This window comes from Coregonus lavaretus (genome assembly GCF_964263955.1).
Source record: "Coregonus lavaretus genome assembly, contig: HAP1_SCAFFOLD_57, whole genome shotgun sequence".
NCBI lineage: Eukaryota > Metazoa > Chordata > Actinopteri > Salmoniformes > Salmonidae > Coregonus > Coregonus lavaretus.
Window position 1 is genome coordinate 2087298 of NW_028160194.1, and position 18401 is coordinate 2105698.

General features: G+C 39.7%; 1 protein-coding gene and 1 long non-coding RNA gene across 2 annotated transcripts; both read left to right on the plus strand.

Moving 5' to 3' along the window:
• Positions 1 to 11371: 11371 nt before the first annotated feature.
• Positions 11372 to 12010, plus strand: LOC311122034. Its single transcript, XR_014612372.1, has 3 exons — positions 11372 to 11539; positions 11645 to 11766; positions 11881 to 12010. It is a non-coding gene; the product is annotated as an uncharacterized lncRNA (long non-coding RNA).
• A 108-nt stretch (positions 12011 to 12118) lies between these two features.
• On the plus strand, positions 12119 to 17916 carry LOC311122033 (G2/M phase-specific E3 ubiquitin-protein ligase-like). Its single transcript, XM_084196455.1, has 10 exons — positions 12119 to 12187; positions 12275 to 12354; positions 12629 to 12681; positions 13759 to 13795; positions 13874 to 13941; positions 14063 to 14152; positions 14252 to 14565; positions 15440 to 15612; positions 16764 to 16978; positions 17050 to 17916. Exons 5-8 carry the CDS (start codon positions 13928 to 13930, stop codon positions 15442 to 15444), a joined length of 423 nt encoding a protein of 140 aa, XP_084052581.1. The 5' UTR covers positions 12119 to 12187; positions 12275 to 12354; positions 12629 to 12681; positions 13759 to 13795; positions 13874 to 13927; the 3' UTR covers positions 15445 to 15612; positions 16764 to 16978; positions 17050 to 17916.
• The last annotated feature ends 485 nt before the right edge of the window (positions 17917 to 18401 follow it).

The window sequence follows — 18401 nt, forward strand, 5'->3', positions numbered from 1 at the left end:
GTGCATTCAAACTGCCATCGATAAAATGCAATTGTGTTAGTTGTCTGTAGCGTACATTTTTTTGGCAACAGTAGTCCTTGCAGGGCTTCTGCCGTGAAGTCTTGGAGGCCCAAAAACTTCTCAGCTGCAGATATAATGATGTCCAGCTTCTTGGACTTCTTGTGCAGTACAATTAATAACTGTGGCTGTAAATACTAAAAAATCCACCTTCAAAATAAGAGTATCAAGAACACTTGATTGACGTACAACATTTGCAACTGGTTGCAGTGCATCCACCGCCATATCTTCTTCAGAACTGTGGCCTCTTGCCCCTATAACTCTCTTCACCGCCTCCACATAGGAGATTTGCTGTACAGCCCTGATCCTTGTCACCTCAACCTCTTTCACCCTAACAGGGCATTCTGGGAATTCAGGAATATGACCCCCACCACAGTTACAACATTTTACATTCACATGCTCTTCAATAACATATTCCTTCCGTCTGCAAACACTTGACATGTGGCCAAACTTTTTACATCTATTGCATTGCATCAGGTTTTACACAAACTCTCTTATGGGGTATATTATATATCCCAGCTTTACATAGGGTGGTAGATACTCTTCATCAAACATCAATAATAAAGATGAACTTTGCTCCTTTTTCACATTCTCCATACGGGTCAAGCGACGTGCATTTGAATCCTTCTTCTTCGGGATTTGGTTGGCGGAGCGCATTCAACTTTTAGGTGCATACACCGCCACCTACTGTACTGGTGTGTGAGGCCATTCACAGACTACATACATTAAATTCATTGATACGGTAATTAATACAAAATTGCAGTATTAGCCTGCTCTAAAAAATGTGAGGGTAAATGTTCTTGGTTCGTGCAGATGACTGACCTCCTCAGACCAATTGATAAAAAATAATTATTCATTTAAGTTTGACTTTGAGTCCCTTCGTGGCGATTTTCCACAACAAAAATCCACCACCCCATTCCACTATTTAACACCATCTAGTCCTACGCCAGACCACTACCACTCAACACCCCCTGCAGCTGTTCTGCAGTAAATCCTCGCAATCCCAAGTACTTCTCTGCCGCTGCCACCACAGCCTCTATTTTCTGGGACTTTTGATCCATTTCTGCAGTACAATTGACAACCATTGCTATAAATGCTAAAAAGCCCACCTTACTGAAGCACATATTCTTCCCATCACTCTCTCTTGGTCTCTGCCTACTCACAGGAATCCTCTCAAGATCCCTCACCCTGTACCCATCTTCCTCTAGCACTCTCTTCACTGCTTCTGCTACAACACTTTCTGTACTACTGTAACCCTGGCAACCTCAATCTAATAATAATAATAATAATAATAATAATAATAATAATAAGCCATTTAGCAGACGCTTTTATCCAAAGCGACTTAGTCATGTGCGCATACATTTTTACGTATGGGTGGTCCCGGGGATCGAACCCACTACCCGTTACAAGTGCCATGCTCTACCAATTGAGCTACAGGTGAGCTATAGAGGACCACAATCTGCCTTTCTCTCACCTGACACCTCAGATCTCAGACACCCCCACAACTAACACACAGAACTTTCTCCACCGATACCACACATTTCTTCATCTCATGCCCTCCTGCACACTTGCCACATCTAGGCATCTCACGCCTACACACTGCTGCAACAGGCCCATAAACTTCACCCCTAAAACACTGTAATATTTACAGAACAGAATCTCTCACGGGATAACTGACACTTCCTACCTTGATCGTATCTGGCAGAGACTATGCATCAAAATCCAGCATGACAGAATGTATTCTCTACGATCTACGTCTCACCAAACCGAGGGTGTCACAGACACCTGGAATCTTCCATTTCAACTGCACATCCTCAACACTTAAACCTAACCCCGTTATCACTCCTTTCAATGCCACACTGTTCCGGAGAGCAATTCAAGTCACAATTCCTGTCTCTAATCACGTAATCCGCAGCGCCCGCTCCCTCTGGACAGAGGAGAAACAATAAATCATCACGAGTCCACTCAGTTACCTTCACCAACTCAACAGTCCCCAACCTCTTCTCCACCTAACCTGACACCACATATGGATCCATTCTCTCTACAAATCTCACTCCCACTGGGCCAGAATCATCCTTATCATCCTCGGAACAAAGCCCGAACTCGGAGTTCCTCACCACAGTTAATTCATCCTCACTCTCGTCACGTTCACTTTCCTCCTGTAGCTTTTCTAAAAGTTCTGTGTGATCTTCCATTCCATATTCACTCAAAACATATTCCACTTTTCTCCTTTGTCATTGTCCACCATCTTCTCCTTCATCAGATATTCCAGAAGGTTTGTGCATCCCCCACTGCAATCCCCCATTCCACTTTTTTCTTGTCCGCCATCTTACCACGTGTCTCAGCTCATCCACACCAATGGAGTACCACAGTATAAATGATAATACCCATAAAACCTTGCAGTCGAACAGGGAAATGGTTCCAATCATTTTTACACCATTCATTTTTCCCATAGGGGATTTTAGAAACACTTATAATAAGGGCTGTGTTTCGTGTAGGCTTACCCTGGCGTGGCGTTTTGATAACCATGTAAATCTCTCTAGGACAAGGTGACTTATCAATATATTCGCCTGTATTTACCCCTACAAAAATGACATTTAATTAGCTGCTAATGTGGCTATCATAAAGAACTACAAATGCCATGATGATCTGGACAAAATTGCTGAATCGAGTCAAAGGTAAGGATCTCTGGGTTAACCATCTAATGTTAGCTAAATTTAGTAATAAATAGGCTACATTTATTTAAATGGTCAGTTCTGTGAACTGTCTTGTGCAAGTTTTAAATTGACACAATACCTGTTAGCAAAGGTGTCAGCTAGAGATGACGTGCTGGAGATTGCAGTGATTTGTTGTTTTGCATGATGTCTACTTTGATGATAATTAGAGTTTTATAATCTGAGAGGAAATAGAGCCGAATATATTGCTAAAAGTCACGCCAAGTGAAGCCTACACGAAACACAGACCTTATTTTAAGTGTTTCTAAAATGAATAAAAAGGAAAAATGATTGGAACCATTTCCCTGATTGACCGCTACGTTTTATGACAATTTTTGCAAAAATAATCATAATTTAAAAACTGTACTCAGACTTTAATCAGTATTTTGCTGAAGCACCGATGGCAGTGATTACAGCCTTGAGTGTTCTTGGGTATGACGCTACAAGCTTGGCATACCTGTATTTTGGGACTTTCTCTGCAGATCTTCTCAAGCTTGTCAGGTTAGATGGGGAATGTCGCCACACAGCTATTTTCAGGTCTCTCTGTACTTTGCTCCGTTCATCTTTCCCCCGTTCCTGACTAGTCTTCCAGTCCCTGCCACTGAAAAACATTCCCACAGCATGATGCTGCCACCACCATGCTTCTCCGTTGGGATGGTGCCAGGATTCCTCCAGACGTGACGCTTGGCATTCAGGCCAAAGAGTTCAATCTTGGCTTCTTCACACCAGAGAATCTTGTTTTTCATGGTCTGAGAGTCCTTTAGGTGTCTTTTGGCAAACTCCCAGCGGGCAGTCATGTGCCTATGAGGAGTGGCTTCCGTCTAGCCACTCTACCTTAAAGGCCTGATTGGTGCTGCTGCAGAGATGGTTGTCCTTCTGGAAGATTCTCCTATCGCCACAGAACTCTGGAGCTCTGTCAGAGTGACCACTGGCTTCTTGGTGACCTCCCTGACCAAGACCCTTCTCCCCTGATTGCTTAGTTTGTCTGGGCTGCCAGCTCTAGAAAATGTTTTGGTGGTTCCATACTTTTTCCATTTAAGAATGATGGAGGCCTTTCGATCATATCCTTGGACTAAAATGTTTGACACTCAGGTGCAAGCCTAACATCACATGCAAAGGGCCTTTGGGTAACATTGCACATATTCAATGATCTCTCTTTTTCTCACGTAGGCTGTTAATTTCTGATCTTTTATACTTTTTTTGGTTTATAAACGTATCATGGTATACTACGTTAACTCTATACGTATGGGCCATATTGTTACTTGGTAGCTACTAGCAGCAGACCCTGTGTTGTGGATCATCTACCACTATTTTGGATGGTCCATACTGTAACGTTAACGTTAGTCTCAGGCTTCACTAACTAGCGTTACTGTTTTAGGTGGAACTATTCTTTGCTACTTTTCAAACAAATACTACGTGATATTTCACATATCATCTTGCTAGAGAGGCCTTTTGTTGTGATATTTAGGCTACTATATAGGCTACTAGCAAAAGACCCTGTGTTGTTAGGATAGATTTATGTTTGTTTCTTCCAACAGATCTTTACATATTTTCCTCACTACAAAATATTCCTGCGGTCCTTGTGGTTACTAAACATATTTTAGATATGCCTTCATGCTATAGCTTATTCCATGTTTACATCTTTGGTTAAATGACTTCAAATGCTAAACTTAAAATGTACTTTGTGGAATGTCCGAGGAGTTTGTAAACTATCCAAGCTTAAAACTGGTTATTACTAGGCTTAAACAACTTCATTCATCTATTGTGTTCCTACAAGAAACTCACTTGTTGAAGGATGAATTACTTAAAGTATGCAGGAGATGGCAAGGGCAAGTAATAGCATCCTGTTTCTCCTCTCATTCTCATGGTGTTATGGTTTTAATTCACTAATCTGTTCCGTTTCAAGTGGATACTATTATAACTGATACAGCTGGTAGATACATTTTGATACAGGAAACTCTTGAAGGAGCATATTAATCTGGATAATGTTTATGGTCCTAATGATGATAATCCCAAATTCTTTGAGAATGTATTTCTATTGATAGCCTCCATTCCTGGTAAGGTCCTAATGGCAGGGGACTTTAATTGCACTCTTGATCCTCATCTAGATTGCTCCTCTGGTTTAGACACTTCCCACTCGCAGAGTAGAAAGAAATTACAGCATTTCATTAAGGACTTAAATCTATGTGAACCTTGGAGAACTCAGAACCCGAGTAAAAGGGAGAATTCATGTTCACATTTAAATCATATTCTCATGTAGACTACTTTTTAGTTTATTGCTCATTGCTTCCCAATGTAGCAGGAAATGGATATGATACTATTGTTTTGAATGACCATTCCCTTGTGTAATTATTCTATAGGGATACAAAACTAGTAAAAGGATCCTCTTGATGGCGTTTGCATCCCAGATGGTTACAGGACCCAGACATCTTACATTACGTTGGAGTGCATATAGATGTCTATTTGACATTGAACACTGACCAAACGTCAGCGAGTACCAGATGGGAGGCTTTCAAAGCACATATTTGGGGGCAAATTATACGTTTTACCAGTTTCAAATCTAATAAATCAGAAAATGAGAGAATTGGAGAGGGAAGCATTTTTGGATAACTCAGTAGAAGTAAACAAGGAATGATTTGGTCTTAAAGCTCAGTATGAAGAACTTCCCACCTCAAAGGCTGCAAACAGCTTAACTAGGCTGAAACAGTCCTTCTATGATCAAGGTGAAAAACCTGGTAAATTGCTGGCCTGGCACATTAAGAAGTAAAATTCAGCCTTTAATGCAATTCATAATTTACAAGGACAATTATCAATGGATCCTGTAGAAATAAACCAAACATTTGCTTCCTACTGCAACACACTTTACAACTCTGAATCTCCTGAGAACTGAACTAGTCAGGTCTTGATTTTCCCTCTACTTCAGAAGACACTAAATTGGATCTGGAAAAGGAATTGGATGGTGTTTAAATATCTGATGCTATTTTCGATATGAAGGGAGGTAAAGCGGAAGGTCCAGATGGGCTCCCAATAGATATTTAAGGACAAACTTCTAGGTCCACTTTTGGATATGTACAGTGCATTAGGAAAGTACTCAGACCCCTTTACTTTTTCCACAATTTGATTCGTTACAGCCTTATTCTGAAATGGATTAAATAAAAAAAATCCTCATCAATCTACACACAATACCTCATAATGACAAAGTGAAAACAGGTTCTTAGACATTTTTGAAAATGTATTAAAAATAAAACAGCAGAAATACCTTGTTTACATAAGTATTCACACCCTTTGCTATGAGACTATGAACCTCGACATTTTTCTCAGGTGGATCCTGTTTCCATTGATCATCCTTGAGATGTTTCTAAAACTTAATTGGAGTCCAACTGTGGTAAATTCAATTGATTGGAGATGATTTGGAAAGTCACACAACTGTCTATATAGGTGACCAAGAACATGATGGTCACTCTGACAGAGCTCCAGAGTTCCTCTATGGAAATGTGAGAACCTTCCAGAAGGACAACCATCTCTTCAGCACTCCACCAATCAGGCCTTTATGGTAGAGTGGCCAGACGGAAGCCACTCCTCAGCAAAAAGCACATGACAGCCCGCTTCGAGTTTGCCAAAAGGCACCTAAAGGACTCGGACCATGAGAAACAAGATTCTCTGGTCTGATGAAACCAAGATTGAACTTCTTGGCCTGAATGACAAGCATCACGTCTGGAGGAAACCTGGCACCATCCTTATGGTGAAGCATGGCAGTGGAAGCATCATGCTGCGGTGATGTTGTTCAGCGGCAGGGACTGGGAGCCTAGTCAGGATCGAGGGAAAGATTATTGGAGCAAAGTACAGAGAGATCCTTGATGATAACCTGCTCCAGTGCGCTCAGGACCTCAAGACCGGGGCGAAGGTTCACCTTCCAACAGGACAACGACCCTAAGCACACAGCCAAGACAACGCAGGAGTGGCTTCGGGACAAGTCTCTGAATGTCCTTGAGTGGCCCAGCCAGAGCCGGGACTTAAACCCAATCGAACATGTCTGGAGACCTGAAAATAGCTGTGCAGCGACGCGCCCCATCCAACCTGACAGAGCTTGAGAGGATCTGCTGAGAGGAATGGGAGAAACTCCCCAAATACAGGTGTGCCAAGCTTGTAGCGTCATACACATTAAGACTTTGGCTGTAATCACTGCCAAAGGTGCTTAAACAAAGTACTGAGTAAAGGGTCTGAATACTTATGTAAATGTAATTGTTCAGTTGTTGTTGTTTTTGCAACAACTGATAAAACCCAGTTTTTGCTTTGTCATTATGGGGTATTGTGTGTAGATTGATGAGGGAAAAAAACAATTTAATCAATTTTACAATAAGGCTGAAACGTAACAAAATGTCGAAAAAGTCCAGGGGTCTGAATACTTTCCGAATGCACTGGTGTGTGTGTGCCTTCCCAAATCATGTCAAACAAACTTAGTTATCTAGAACCTACTCTTACCGTGACAAACAGATTTCCCATTCTTCTCCTCCTCTTCTTCATCTTTAATGTTGACATTCAGCTCCAATGTTTGACTGCAGTCTTCCAGCTTCACTGATGCCATCTCTGGATCCTGCAGTGTAAACTGGGCTCCACTGTCACAATCAGGACCCAGTGACTGTAGGTTTGGACTCAGTGTGGAAGGAGTGAGGCAGGCTGGGTTTTGTCCTCACTGTTGATGTTACCGGCCTCAGACTTATCTGAATCGGCCAGTAGTAATAAAGAGAAACAGACACAAAAGTTATTGTCTTGACAGTTCTGGCACTTTCTTTATTCTCTAAAAATATTTTCACTTTTTTCTTGTTCAATTATCTAATTCAGTGCTTGACTTGGACTGAAATAGGTGCTAATACTCATTTTGGGTGTTAATTTAAGTTAAGTGTCTAATTTCCTTAATAACCTTGTCTTCACTGTATTACTTCAATCAAAAACCAATTGTATTTCCTGTTCACACCATAGCAACATTTATTGATAACAACAGAATATGTCTGAAAATTAGTACACATGTAGAAAACTGATAATCATTACATTCATCTTCAAAACAGTAGTCCGACCGTGAAATTGTCTCTATCTGATGCACCCGCACTGTCCTCACTGAAGTCCCGTTGACGCTGACCGAGAGTAGCCGCCATTTTACCAACTCGTGAATTTAACACAAAAACAATAATATGCTAAACGAACTCAGAAATCTAAAATAAATTGATTATTTATTGAACTAACATGAGAAAATTATGTACATCCACTCAGACAAACCCAAAGTATCTAGCTATGTGACTTGTAAAATAGTTTTGACCAGTTCTTTCACTCAATCGGTTTGACACAAAAATAACACATCAAACCTTTACCAAACGTGATAAAACCTTAACGGATGTGATACCTAACATGGTATGACATGTTCTTTCGACATTAGAAAGTTTAAACGTGGTATTACATACCTCTAGTAATAAATAGAAACGGACACAAAAGGTTATCCTCTTGACTGCACAGTTCTGGCGCTTTTTTTATTCTGAAGATTGTGGCATGGGTGCGCCTGCCGGAACTTCCTGTTTCCCGACCACCACAGTGCAACAGTCCGTGCATTCCGGGATCCCTGGGACGGCCCTACCAGTCATTACGTAATAACGTAAAACTGCAACATTACGTAGAATAAACAATAACCTTAATCAAATTGACTGGCCATCTCGGCGACAAATATGATTTGACATTAGTTAGTTTAGATTTGTTTATTGTTTGTTTATTATCACATATTTGTATTTGCAAAAGTAACATAAACACATAACATTTTATATGATCAGATATTTTTAGTTACACATTGAATTATTGAACAATTACATTTGATTTATTTTCTTATTAACTAGTAGTGTATTGGTAGTTAGTAAACATGCTACCTAACTGATGAACAATTATAGGTACAAGCTAATAACCCTCCTGAGTGGCGCAGTGGTCTAAGGCACTGCATCGCAGTGCTAACTGTGCCACTAGAGATCCTGGTTCGAATCCAGGCTCTGTCGCAGCCGGCAGTGACCGGGAGACTCATGGGCGGCGCACAATTGGCCCAGCGTCGTCCAGGGTAGGGGAGGGAATGGCCGGCAGGGATGTAGCTCAGTTGATGGGTTTGATTCCCAGGGGGGGCCAGTATAAAAAAATAAAAAATTGTATTCACTAACTGTAAGTCGAGAGTGTCTGCTAAATGACTAAAATGTAATATATATACTATCTTATTGAACAAGAAACTTAACTCAAATAATGATGAAGTGTGCTAGGCATCTCTCTCCAGGTTGTTGCGCTGCTTGGCTGGCCTGCTGCTGCCTGTGCACAAGCTGAGCGCCTGCTGCTGAAGTCACTCACAATGCACTTTTGCATCCAGGCACGTGTGTTGTGACTGAGTGTATTGTGACTGAGTGTGTGACAGAGAAACTCGTTTTAGTGTCATTTTGAAAGAAATTGTGTGCATTTTAGTGTTTGAGTCAATTTTCAAAAGTTGCTAAAATTTCCAAATAAGTTTTTAAAAGTAGCTAAATTTGTTGCTAGGTGCTGTTTGAAAAAAAAGTTGCCAGGGTAGTCTGAAAAGTTGCTAAATCTAGCAACAAAATAGCTAAGTTGGCATCACTGGGCCCTACCCCATTACATGAGAACAGGGTATCTGCCACTGCCTCCTCCTCCTCCAGGACACTTCTACTTTGCATAGAGTTGATCAATCTGTAGATTGTGGCCTGTGGAATGTTGTCCCATTCCTCTTCAGTGGCTGTGTGAAGTTGCTGTATATTGACGGGAACTGGAACAAGCTGTGGTACACGTCGATCCAACCCTCCCAAACATGCTCAATGGGGGACATGTCTGGTGAGTATGCAGGACATGGAAGAACTGGGATATTTTCAGCCTCCATGAATTGTGTACAGATCCTTGCGACATTGGGCCCTGCATTATCATGCTGAAACATGACGTGATGTCGGCAGGACAATGGGCCTCAGGATCTTGTCATGGTATCTCTGTGAATTCAATTTGCCATTGATAAAATGAAATTTTGTTCCTTCTCTGTATCTTATGCCTGCCCATACCATAACCCTGACACGAACATGGGGTACTCTGTTCACAACATTGACATCAGCAAACCGCTCGCCCACACACCACCATACACTTGGTCTGCAGTTGTGAGGGTGGTTGGGCATACTGCCAATTTCACAAAAACAAAGTTGGAGGTGGCTTATGGTATAGAAATTACCATTGAATTATCTGGCAACAGCTCTGGTGGACATTCCTGCAGTCAGCATACCAGTTGCATGCTCCCTCAAAACTTGAGACATCATTGTCAGTGGTAGAAAAAGCACCCAATTGTCATACTTGAGTAAAAGTAATGATACCTTAATAGAAAATGACAAGTAAAACTGAAAGTCACCCAGTAAAATACTACTTGAGTAAAAGTCTATAAGTATTTGGTTTTTAAATATACTTGACTATCAAAAGTAAAAGTATGAATAATTTCAAATTCCTTATATTAAGTAAACCAGATGACACAATTTATTTATTTATTTATTTGTTTATGGATAGCCAGGGGCACACTCCAACACTCAGACATCATTTACAAACTAAACATGTGTTTAGTGAGTCCACCAGATCAGAGGCAGTAGGGATGACCAGGGATGTTCTCTTGATAATTGTGTGAATTTGACCAGCATTCAAAATGTAATGAGTACTTTTGGGTGTCAGGGAAAATGTATGGAGTAAAAAGTACATATTTTTCTTTCGGAATGTAGTGAAGTAAAAGTTGTCAAAAATATAAATAGTAAAGTACAGATACCCAAAAAAAAGACTTCAGTAGTACTTTAAAGTATTTTTATTTAAGTAATTTACACCACTGGGCATTGTGTTGTGTGACAAAACTTCACATGTTAGAGTGTTTGTTTTTTTACGGGGTATCTTATATATCCCAGCTTTACATGCGGTGGAAGAAAGGCTTACCCTGGCGTAACATTTTGATAACAGTGTAAATCTCTCTAGGACAAGGTGACTTTGATCAATATGTTCACCTGCATTTACCCCCCAAAAATGAAACACTAATTAACTGCTAATGTGGCTATCCTAAAAAACTACAAATGCCATGATGATCTGGACAAGACTGCCGAATCGAGGCAAAGGTAAGGATCTCTGGGTTAACTACGGTGGCCGGGAAGTGCAAAGCAACATTACAAAGAATGAAACACTTTTACAAAGCTCGAGACAAATTTACATTTTGGAAAACAAATTTACATTTTGGAAAACACATTTACATTTTAAAAAACAAATTAACATTTTAGAAAACAAATTTACATTTTAGAAAACAAATTTACATTTTAAAAAACAAATTAACATTTTAGAAAACAAATTTACATTTTAGAAAACAAATTTACATTTTAGAAAACAAATTAACAAGAAGCAAAACACTTTTACCAGTCCCGAAACAAATTTACAAATGACAGATTCGTCACGGAAAGGGAATGTACCACAAACCGGAAGTGACGCGGAAGTGATGAGCGTGGTCTTTTCGTGGAGTTGTTGTGGAGTTTATGGCGTCAAATAAGTTTATGGTGACCGCCAGAACATGGACTGCGGCCGAGGGATGTTTTTCCCGTTTTGTGGCAAACACATGAACAGCTTAACGCGGTTTTGCTTTACGTGTGGTCGGTGTTTGGAGTTTTTAAACGACGCGGACAAGACGGAAACATTGGAAACACAGGGGACGTCTCGACAGCCGGACAGTGCTATGCAAAGTAAGTTTAGCAAAACCAAAACGCTAGCTATCTAAGGACAGTAACGCTAATGATTTTTTGAGCGGCTTCTAACTTTTTGTTTCGGAACTCTGTCCATTTCTGCAGAACAACCATGCCCATCATACAAACAGTTCATGGAGTACAGAAGCTCGAAATCAAAAGAACGACAGTCTTTTAACTATGGGCCAAAAGGAAGATATAGGCCTAAAGAAAGAAAACACGTCCAGGTAAGGTGTACTGACCGTCCTATACAATTTTGCAATGCTCTATATGTATTTGTGTGTTTGTGTATATTTATTTTACCTATGTATACATTAATTATATCTTTGTTATTTTACTAGATAAACGTAGGATTGATGGTGCCAAGTGGAACTGATTTAAAACCTCTAAGAGGGAAAACACTACCATTATTTACAGACCCAGAGGTATCAGCACCTGATCTACTGAAACAAGCTGTCCAGAAAATGACAACATTTAACAAGGACATGCACGAATGACCTTATGTCCTTTTGTATCCAGACTGCTCAGAGGTGGTTCATGTGCCTGGGTCAGAAAGGCCATTCAAATTGGCTGAATATAAAAAGGAAATAGGAAAGGCATATTCCAGGATCACTTTTTTCATTTGCCTAGAAAAACACTATAAAAGAGGTTAGTGGATCTCATGATTCAATATTTTTACATATTTAGATACTCTGCTGGAGGATAGATAATGGTTGTTTGAATTATTTTTTTCAGTGGATGATACCTCAGACTCTGATTCTGAAATTGTCATCACAACAAGGAGCACAGCTGAACTCAATCGTGCTGACACTTTGGTACATCAGTTATTTCTCTTTTTTAAAATATTTATGTATGTTTGTATTTATTCATTTTCATATAATTTATTAATTAGATGTACATTGGATTTTAAGCATAAAATCAATGTCCTGGTCAATATTTTAGTGGAAAAAGGCTTGTTTTGATTATTTTGCAGTAACTATTATACAGTAACACAGACAACCATTCAGCATTGATATATACTGTATGTGGTAATGGAAAAATAATGGAACCTGTTGAAAGTTGTTGATCATTTTATCCGTTTCCTCTCAGGTTTTTGAACCACAAAATCGAAGTACTCCCAAACACAAGCTGGACGATGAAAGGTAGGTGTTGCACACTTGGACACAAAGGAATTTTCACACGTGCAATAATAATTCATATTTTGTTGGGCTACAGTGCTTTCACTACCAGGTAAAGTGCAATTTCACCTTTTTTTTTATTTAACTCACAAAACGGATAAAACTACTAGCAGATATTTCACTACTTATTCACATACACATTATACATACATTTATATTGCTGCACATAAGCTCAACGTTGCTACATGCTATCAGCTGTTTCTGTAACTGACTGCGGTGCCCCCTCGCTCCCTACCTAAAGAACCCACAGCTGCCTGTGTGAGCAGAGCTGTACAGAATAAACCCACTGAAATACAGTTGCTCTTGCAGTTGAATAAACAAAAATTAACCAAACCATTAAAAAAAACACGTGAGAATGAAGTGGGGGGTATCCACTGTCCATTCATATGTCCCACATCACTGTCGATCCTGCATAGGTACTATAGGCCTTTACTGAAGTGGCACGGTCATCCAGAACCAACTTAAAGAACTCCAACACGTTTCGGCATCTAGCCTTTGTCAGGGAGTCAAATAGATGTAATGAGAGACACTGGGTTTTTTCTAGTGGTAATCCACCAATAGGAAACATGGGACACATCCATATACATAATGTTTACATGATTTGACTATTGTAGGCCTGAAGGACACCTACTGGTTTTAAGATGTCTACAACACCCACTCTAGCCCAGAACACCTTGGACACTAGAAAATACCCATTGTCTCTCATTTCATCTGTTTGACTCGCTGACGAAGGCTAGATGCAAAAACGCATTAAAGTTCTTTTAAATTGGTTCTGTATGGCTTGGCCACTTGCAATACAAGCATTTTAATAGTTAAAAAATAGTAGTTTGAGCTTTCTTTTATTTTATACCTTTTCCATTAAAAAAGAAACTCAAACTAACTCAGATTTGAGTCCAGGAAGCGCTCCTATCCACATGTTCTCAAAATAATATTTTTTAAAAATACATCTTTCTGTTCCCTCTACTACTACATGCTACTCAAAGCTACATTATAGCCTTTATCATGGAGCTAATCATTTTAATATGTTTTATCATGTTTCAGAGATGCACCAGGACAATCAACAATTCAGCCAGGACAGGTAATAAGGCAGACTGTGGCAGCATGACATTTCTTGCTTTCAGTGTTGTTGTTTCAGACATTTTAATCTTTTTTTCAGATAGTAATATCTGATGCTGAGGATCTGGATCCACCGGAAGCAAATCCAGAAAAAATGTCTTGCTACAGGTAAGTAAAAAAAAAAGAAAAGATAATGACTGACATAATTTAAATGTATTGAACTGATTACATGGGGAAGACATTTTTGTTTGTAAGATGTTTTAACATGGAAATGGCAATTTCCCAACAGTAAATACACAGACCTGTATTCACCAAATGTTGAGCAGGAGGACGAAGAGCCGGTTGCTGTCAATGTGAAGAATTTCCAACACACAGCAATGTAATATGCTTTTGACTATAGCACTCCAGTTTTTTAACTGTACAATAGTTCTTGTATATCTGGAATATCCACAAATGAATTAACTTTTTGTCATTACAGGGAGGAGACGGACATTGCATTACCTGACATCGTAGCAAACCTGTCTCTTCCTATTGATCATAAAAAAGTCAGCCGGTTTAACATCTCAAGGGCTAATGTTTGGGATGGGGCAGTCAGAGGTTTCAAGCGTACAACATATTCTGAAACCTGTGACATGCTGGTGAAATTTACTGATGATACTGGTGTTCTGGAAGAGGGAATTGACACTGGTGGTCCAAGACGAGAGTTTTTAACTCTACTGATGAAACACCTAAAAGACCGGCCCATTTTTGATGGACCAGAAGGACATCGGTTCTTGGTCTACAATGCAAAGGGTATGCATATTGGTTGGATGTGTACTATAGGCTACTAATGGTTGGTTAATGCTCATTGACCATATATATCACATGACATATGCTTGCATATTACATTTACATTTTAGTCATTTAGCAGACGCTCTTATCCAGAGCGACTTACAGTTAGTGAATACATATATTTTTATACTGGCCCCCCGTGGGAAACGAACCCACAACCCTGGCGTTACAAACGCCATGCTCTATCAACTGAGCTACATCCCTGCCAGCCATTCCCTCCCCTACCCTGGACGACGCTGGGCCAATTGTGCGCCGCCCATGAGTCTCCTGGTCGCGGCCGGCTGCGACAGAGCCTGGATTCGAACCAGGATCTCTAGTGGCACAGTTAGCACTGCGATGCAGTGCCTTAGACCACTGCGCCACTCAGGACACATATTACAGTATATACAGTAATGCATTGTTTTAATTTTGCAATATGAATTCATTCACAGCTGTTAGGGAGGATGAATACTACTTGGCATGAAAGATGATTGCTGTGTCAGTTGTGCATGGAGGTCCAGGACCCCATTTCCTGTCAGAAGATCTTGTACATTATCTTGCAGGCCAGCCTTCATTCAAAGCAACAAATAATGTAATAACTGATGAAGAAATAGGGAAAGCTTTGCAAGAGGTGAGAATAGCATAAGGGTATGGTAGGGCAGAGTTTTTCATACTTACTGCAGTGTTTTTGAGACAATGTTTACTTCCTATATCACGTGCGGAATATATTTAATTAATTTATTAGTTTTTGATAGTGTAAGATTACACCTTGCTATGTACGTTATTAAAAAAATAGGCAAGGACAGTGCATACAGTTATTGACTGGGGTGTTTTTGCCCATTTTCATGTCTTTCAGATTGAGAATGCTGCTTCATTGGATGCTCTGCAAGAATGTATGATGAGACACAGCACAATGTTACAGACAGCAGGTTGTCTGAGACATGTGGCTACTGTGGAAGAAAAGAAAGAAATCATGTCAGACTACCTCCAATGGTATATCATTGACCGCAACTCATCTGTAATTGACAGGTAAGATGATATTTGTAGTGATGAGATTTTTATTTATTTATGTATGAATTTTTTGTTTGAAATGCCTCATGGTCCCCATCTTTGGTTTATGCAAGTATGTATATCTGTTATCAATTTGTCCTTAATCAGAATTTGTACCTTAGTGTATTTCAACGGATATGTGATGTCACTTCATTCTGTGTCAAACTACAGTGCCTTCATTAAGTCTGCACACCTTTATAGATTCAATTTAAAATATATTTAAATCCTTTTCCTCATCAATCTACACACAATACATCATAATGACAAAGCAAAAACAGAAATTAGATCTTAGGTTTCTCCTCCTGACTAACTCTTCCATAGAGGAAAATCAGTCCAGTTACCCCTTAAAGTGATCCATCCACCTCTGCTGCACATCTGGCAGCAGAGTGATGGTTTGAGGCTCACTTTACCCATCAAACCCTTGATGACTTGCTGCTGTTTATCCAACCACCTGCTCCATACTGTAGCAGTGTCATTTACATATGGATCTATTTCTGCCCTCAGTTCTCATAGAGATCCTGACATGCAGAGAGGTTTTAGTATCTCTTGGAAATGTCCCTGAAAATCAGATATAAAGAGTGTGGTGATGTTGTGTGTAAAGCCTGTAGCTTCATACACGAGGAATCCAGGCTGGAATTACTTCCAAAGGTGCTTCAACAGTGTACTGAGAAAATGGTTAATTAACTTGTGCGAATGTGATATTCCAGTTTTTAATTTTTATTAAATTTGCTACAATTTCTAAAAACTTGTTTTTGCTTTGTCATTATGATGTATTGTGTGTAGGCTGATGAGGAAAAATATTAATATTACTATTTTAAATTGAATCTATAACAAAACAAAGTTGTGAAAAAGTGCAATGGGTGTGTAGACTTTCTGAAGGCATCGTGTGAGTGCTCAAGCCACCCATCCGTCTGTGTCATTCCAGTCTTTTGTTTCTGTGTGTTATACTTAGTTTGTAACAATTAACGTTTAATGTGCAATGCAAAAATAGGGTTTTTGAAATCAATTTTCAACAATGTTAAGGTGGATAGTAATTGTAGAGAAGAGAATATTTAATAGTTTTCTTTAGATCATTTTAAATTCAATTGGCACTACACAGCAGTGAAACAATGTTTGTGTTCACTCTGTAGATTCAGAGATGGTCTTTCAACCCTGGAGTTTTTGACTGCACTACAGCAACACCCTACTTTGCTGGCCCCTGTCATGTGCCACTCTGAAAGGCGACTCACTGCTTTTGAACTTGAGAGACTCTTCAAACCTGACCTCAGTCCTTCGGGGAGTAATCGAAGACTTAAAGAAAGTCAAACCATGGCCTACTGGGCAGACTATCTCCTTGATTGTGAAGGTTTGTTTGTTTTTTATAAATAGTTAAGAAAACACATGGCAGTGATGTATCTGATTTGTTTTTCTTTGCAGAAGGCCAGGCTGCTGTGTCTGTGGAAGATGTTTTGATGTTTGCTACTGGGCTGTCTTCACTTCCCCCATCTGGCTTGGAACCACTGCCTCAAATAGAGTTCCTGGAGGACTCTGCGTTCCCAATGGCAAATACATGTTCAAACTCCTTGAGATTACCACTCCTAGACTCATACACTTTGTTTAAGTCACAAATGGACTTTGGAATTCAAAATAGTCCAGGATTCGGCTGTTTCTAAGCTATATGATGGATGACCCCTAGAGTTAAGACTCTGAAAAAGTTGTTGTTGTTAAAGGTTAGGGTTGGGCATCATTTAGATTTTAACGATTCTGATTCCAATTCCGATTCTTCCTTTTGATTCCGGTTCTTATCGATTCTCGATTCCGATTCTTTGAGTGGTGGAGTTGAAACGGGTCACATGCTTATTTCACAAATAAGAGGAAAGTTTTATTTTGATTCAAAGGTGGGTTGCAGTTTGACGGGGCTTTTTCAATGTAAAATAAAGCCACACTAGAGCACCGCTTACTGTGCTCCATGGCTGCAACACAACAAGCACCTGGCCGCTACAGAAACCAAAACTTGCGCATGTTAAATTTGGAACCCATGATCAGATTTGAAACCCAATCCTCCAAAACGATTCCAATAAAGAAACAATTCCGATGGAATCGTAATTTTTTTAACTATTCCAAGTAGGAATTGGTTCTTGATGCCCAACCCTATTAAAGGTGCACTTTTAAAGTGCAGTTGCCAAAGTTGTTTTTATAATGTTACTGTATGTGAGCATGTTCTTTTCTCACAGTAAACATTTTGAAAATGTTTTAGATCCATTACTCTCAATACTACAAAAGTGTAATAAATACTGATTACTATTTTTGATTAATTTACTTCACACTTAAAAACAATTAAGCTTTGGGTGACAGATTCATAAATATTGTGTTCAGACAGACAGCAGTATTCCACCACTACAAAAAACCCTCCCTTTTTGATCATTTCATAGCTGAGCCATTTCTTTTAGTTTCATGTACAGTTCGGATGCAGACTCCCAGTTGTCTGGCTTCTGTAACTGATTGTGTTCCATGGCAAAGTCCAAGTACTCCTGCATGTTTGGGTCCCCACAAGGAGTCATTGACAGGCTAGCCTCAGGAAGGGCATCCAGTTCAGCTTGTTCACTTTGAAATCCACAGTCTCTGGAGCCAAACCTATGTTAAATAGAATACATAATTGCATTTATTTTCATTTAAGCTAAAACGTTCATTAATGCTTTTATCTGTTTATTATCACCAATGTATCACCTGTGTGGTAAGTAGTAGAGTTCATTGGGCACTCCTCCTGGACATGCTGCTGTTCTGGAAGG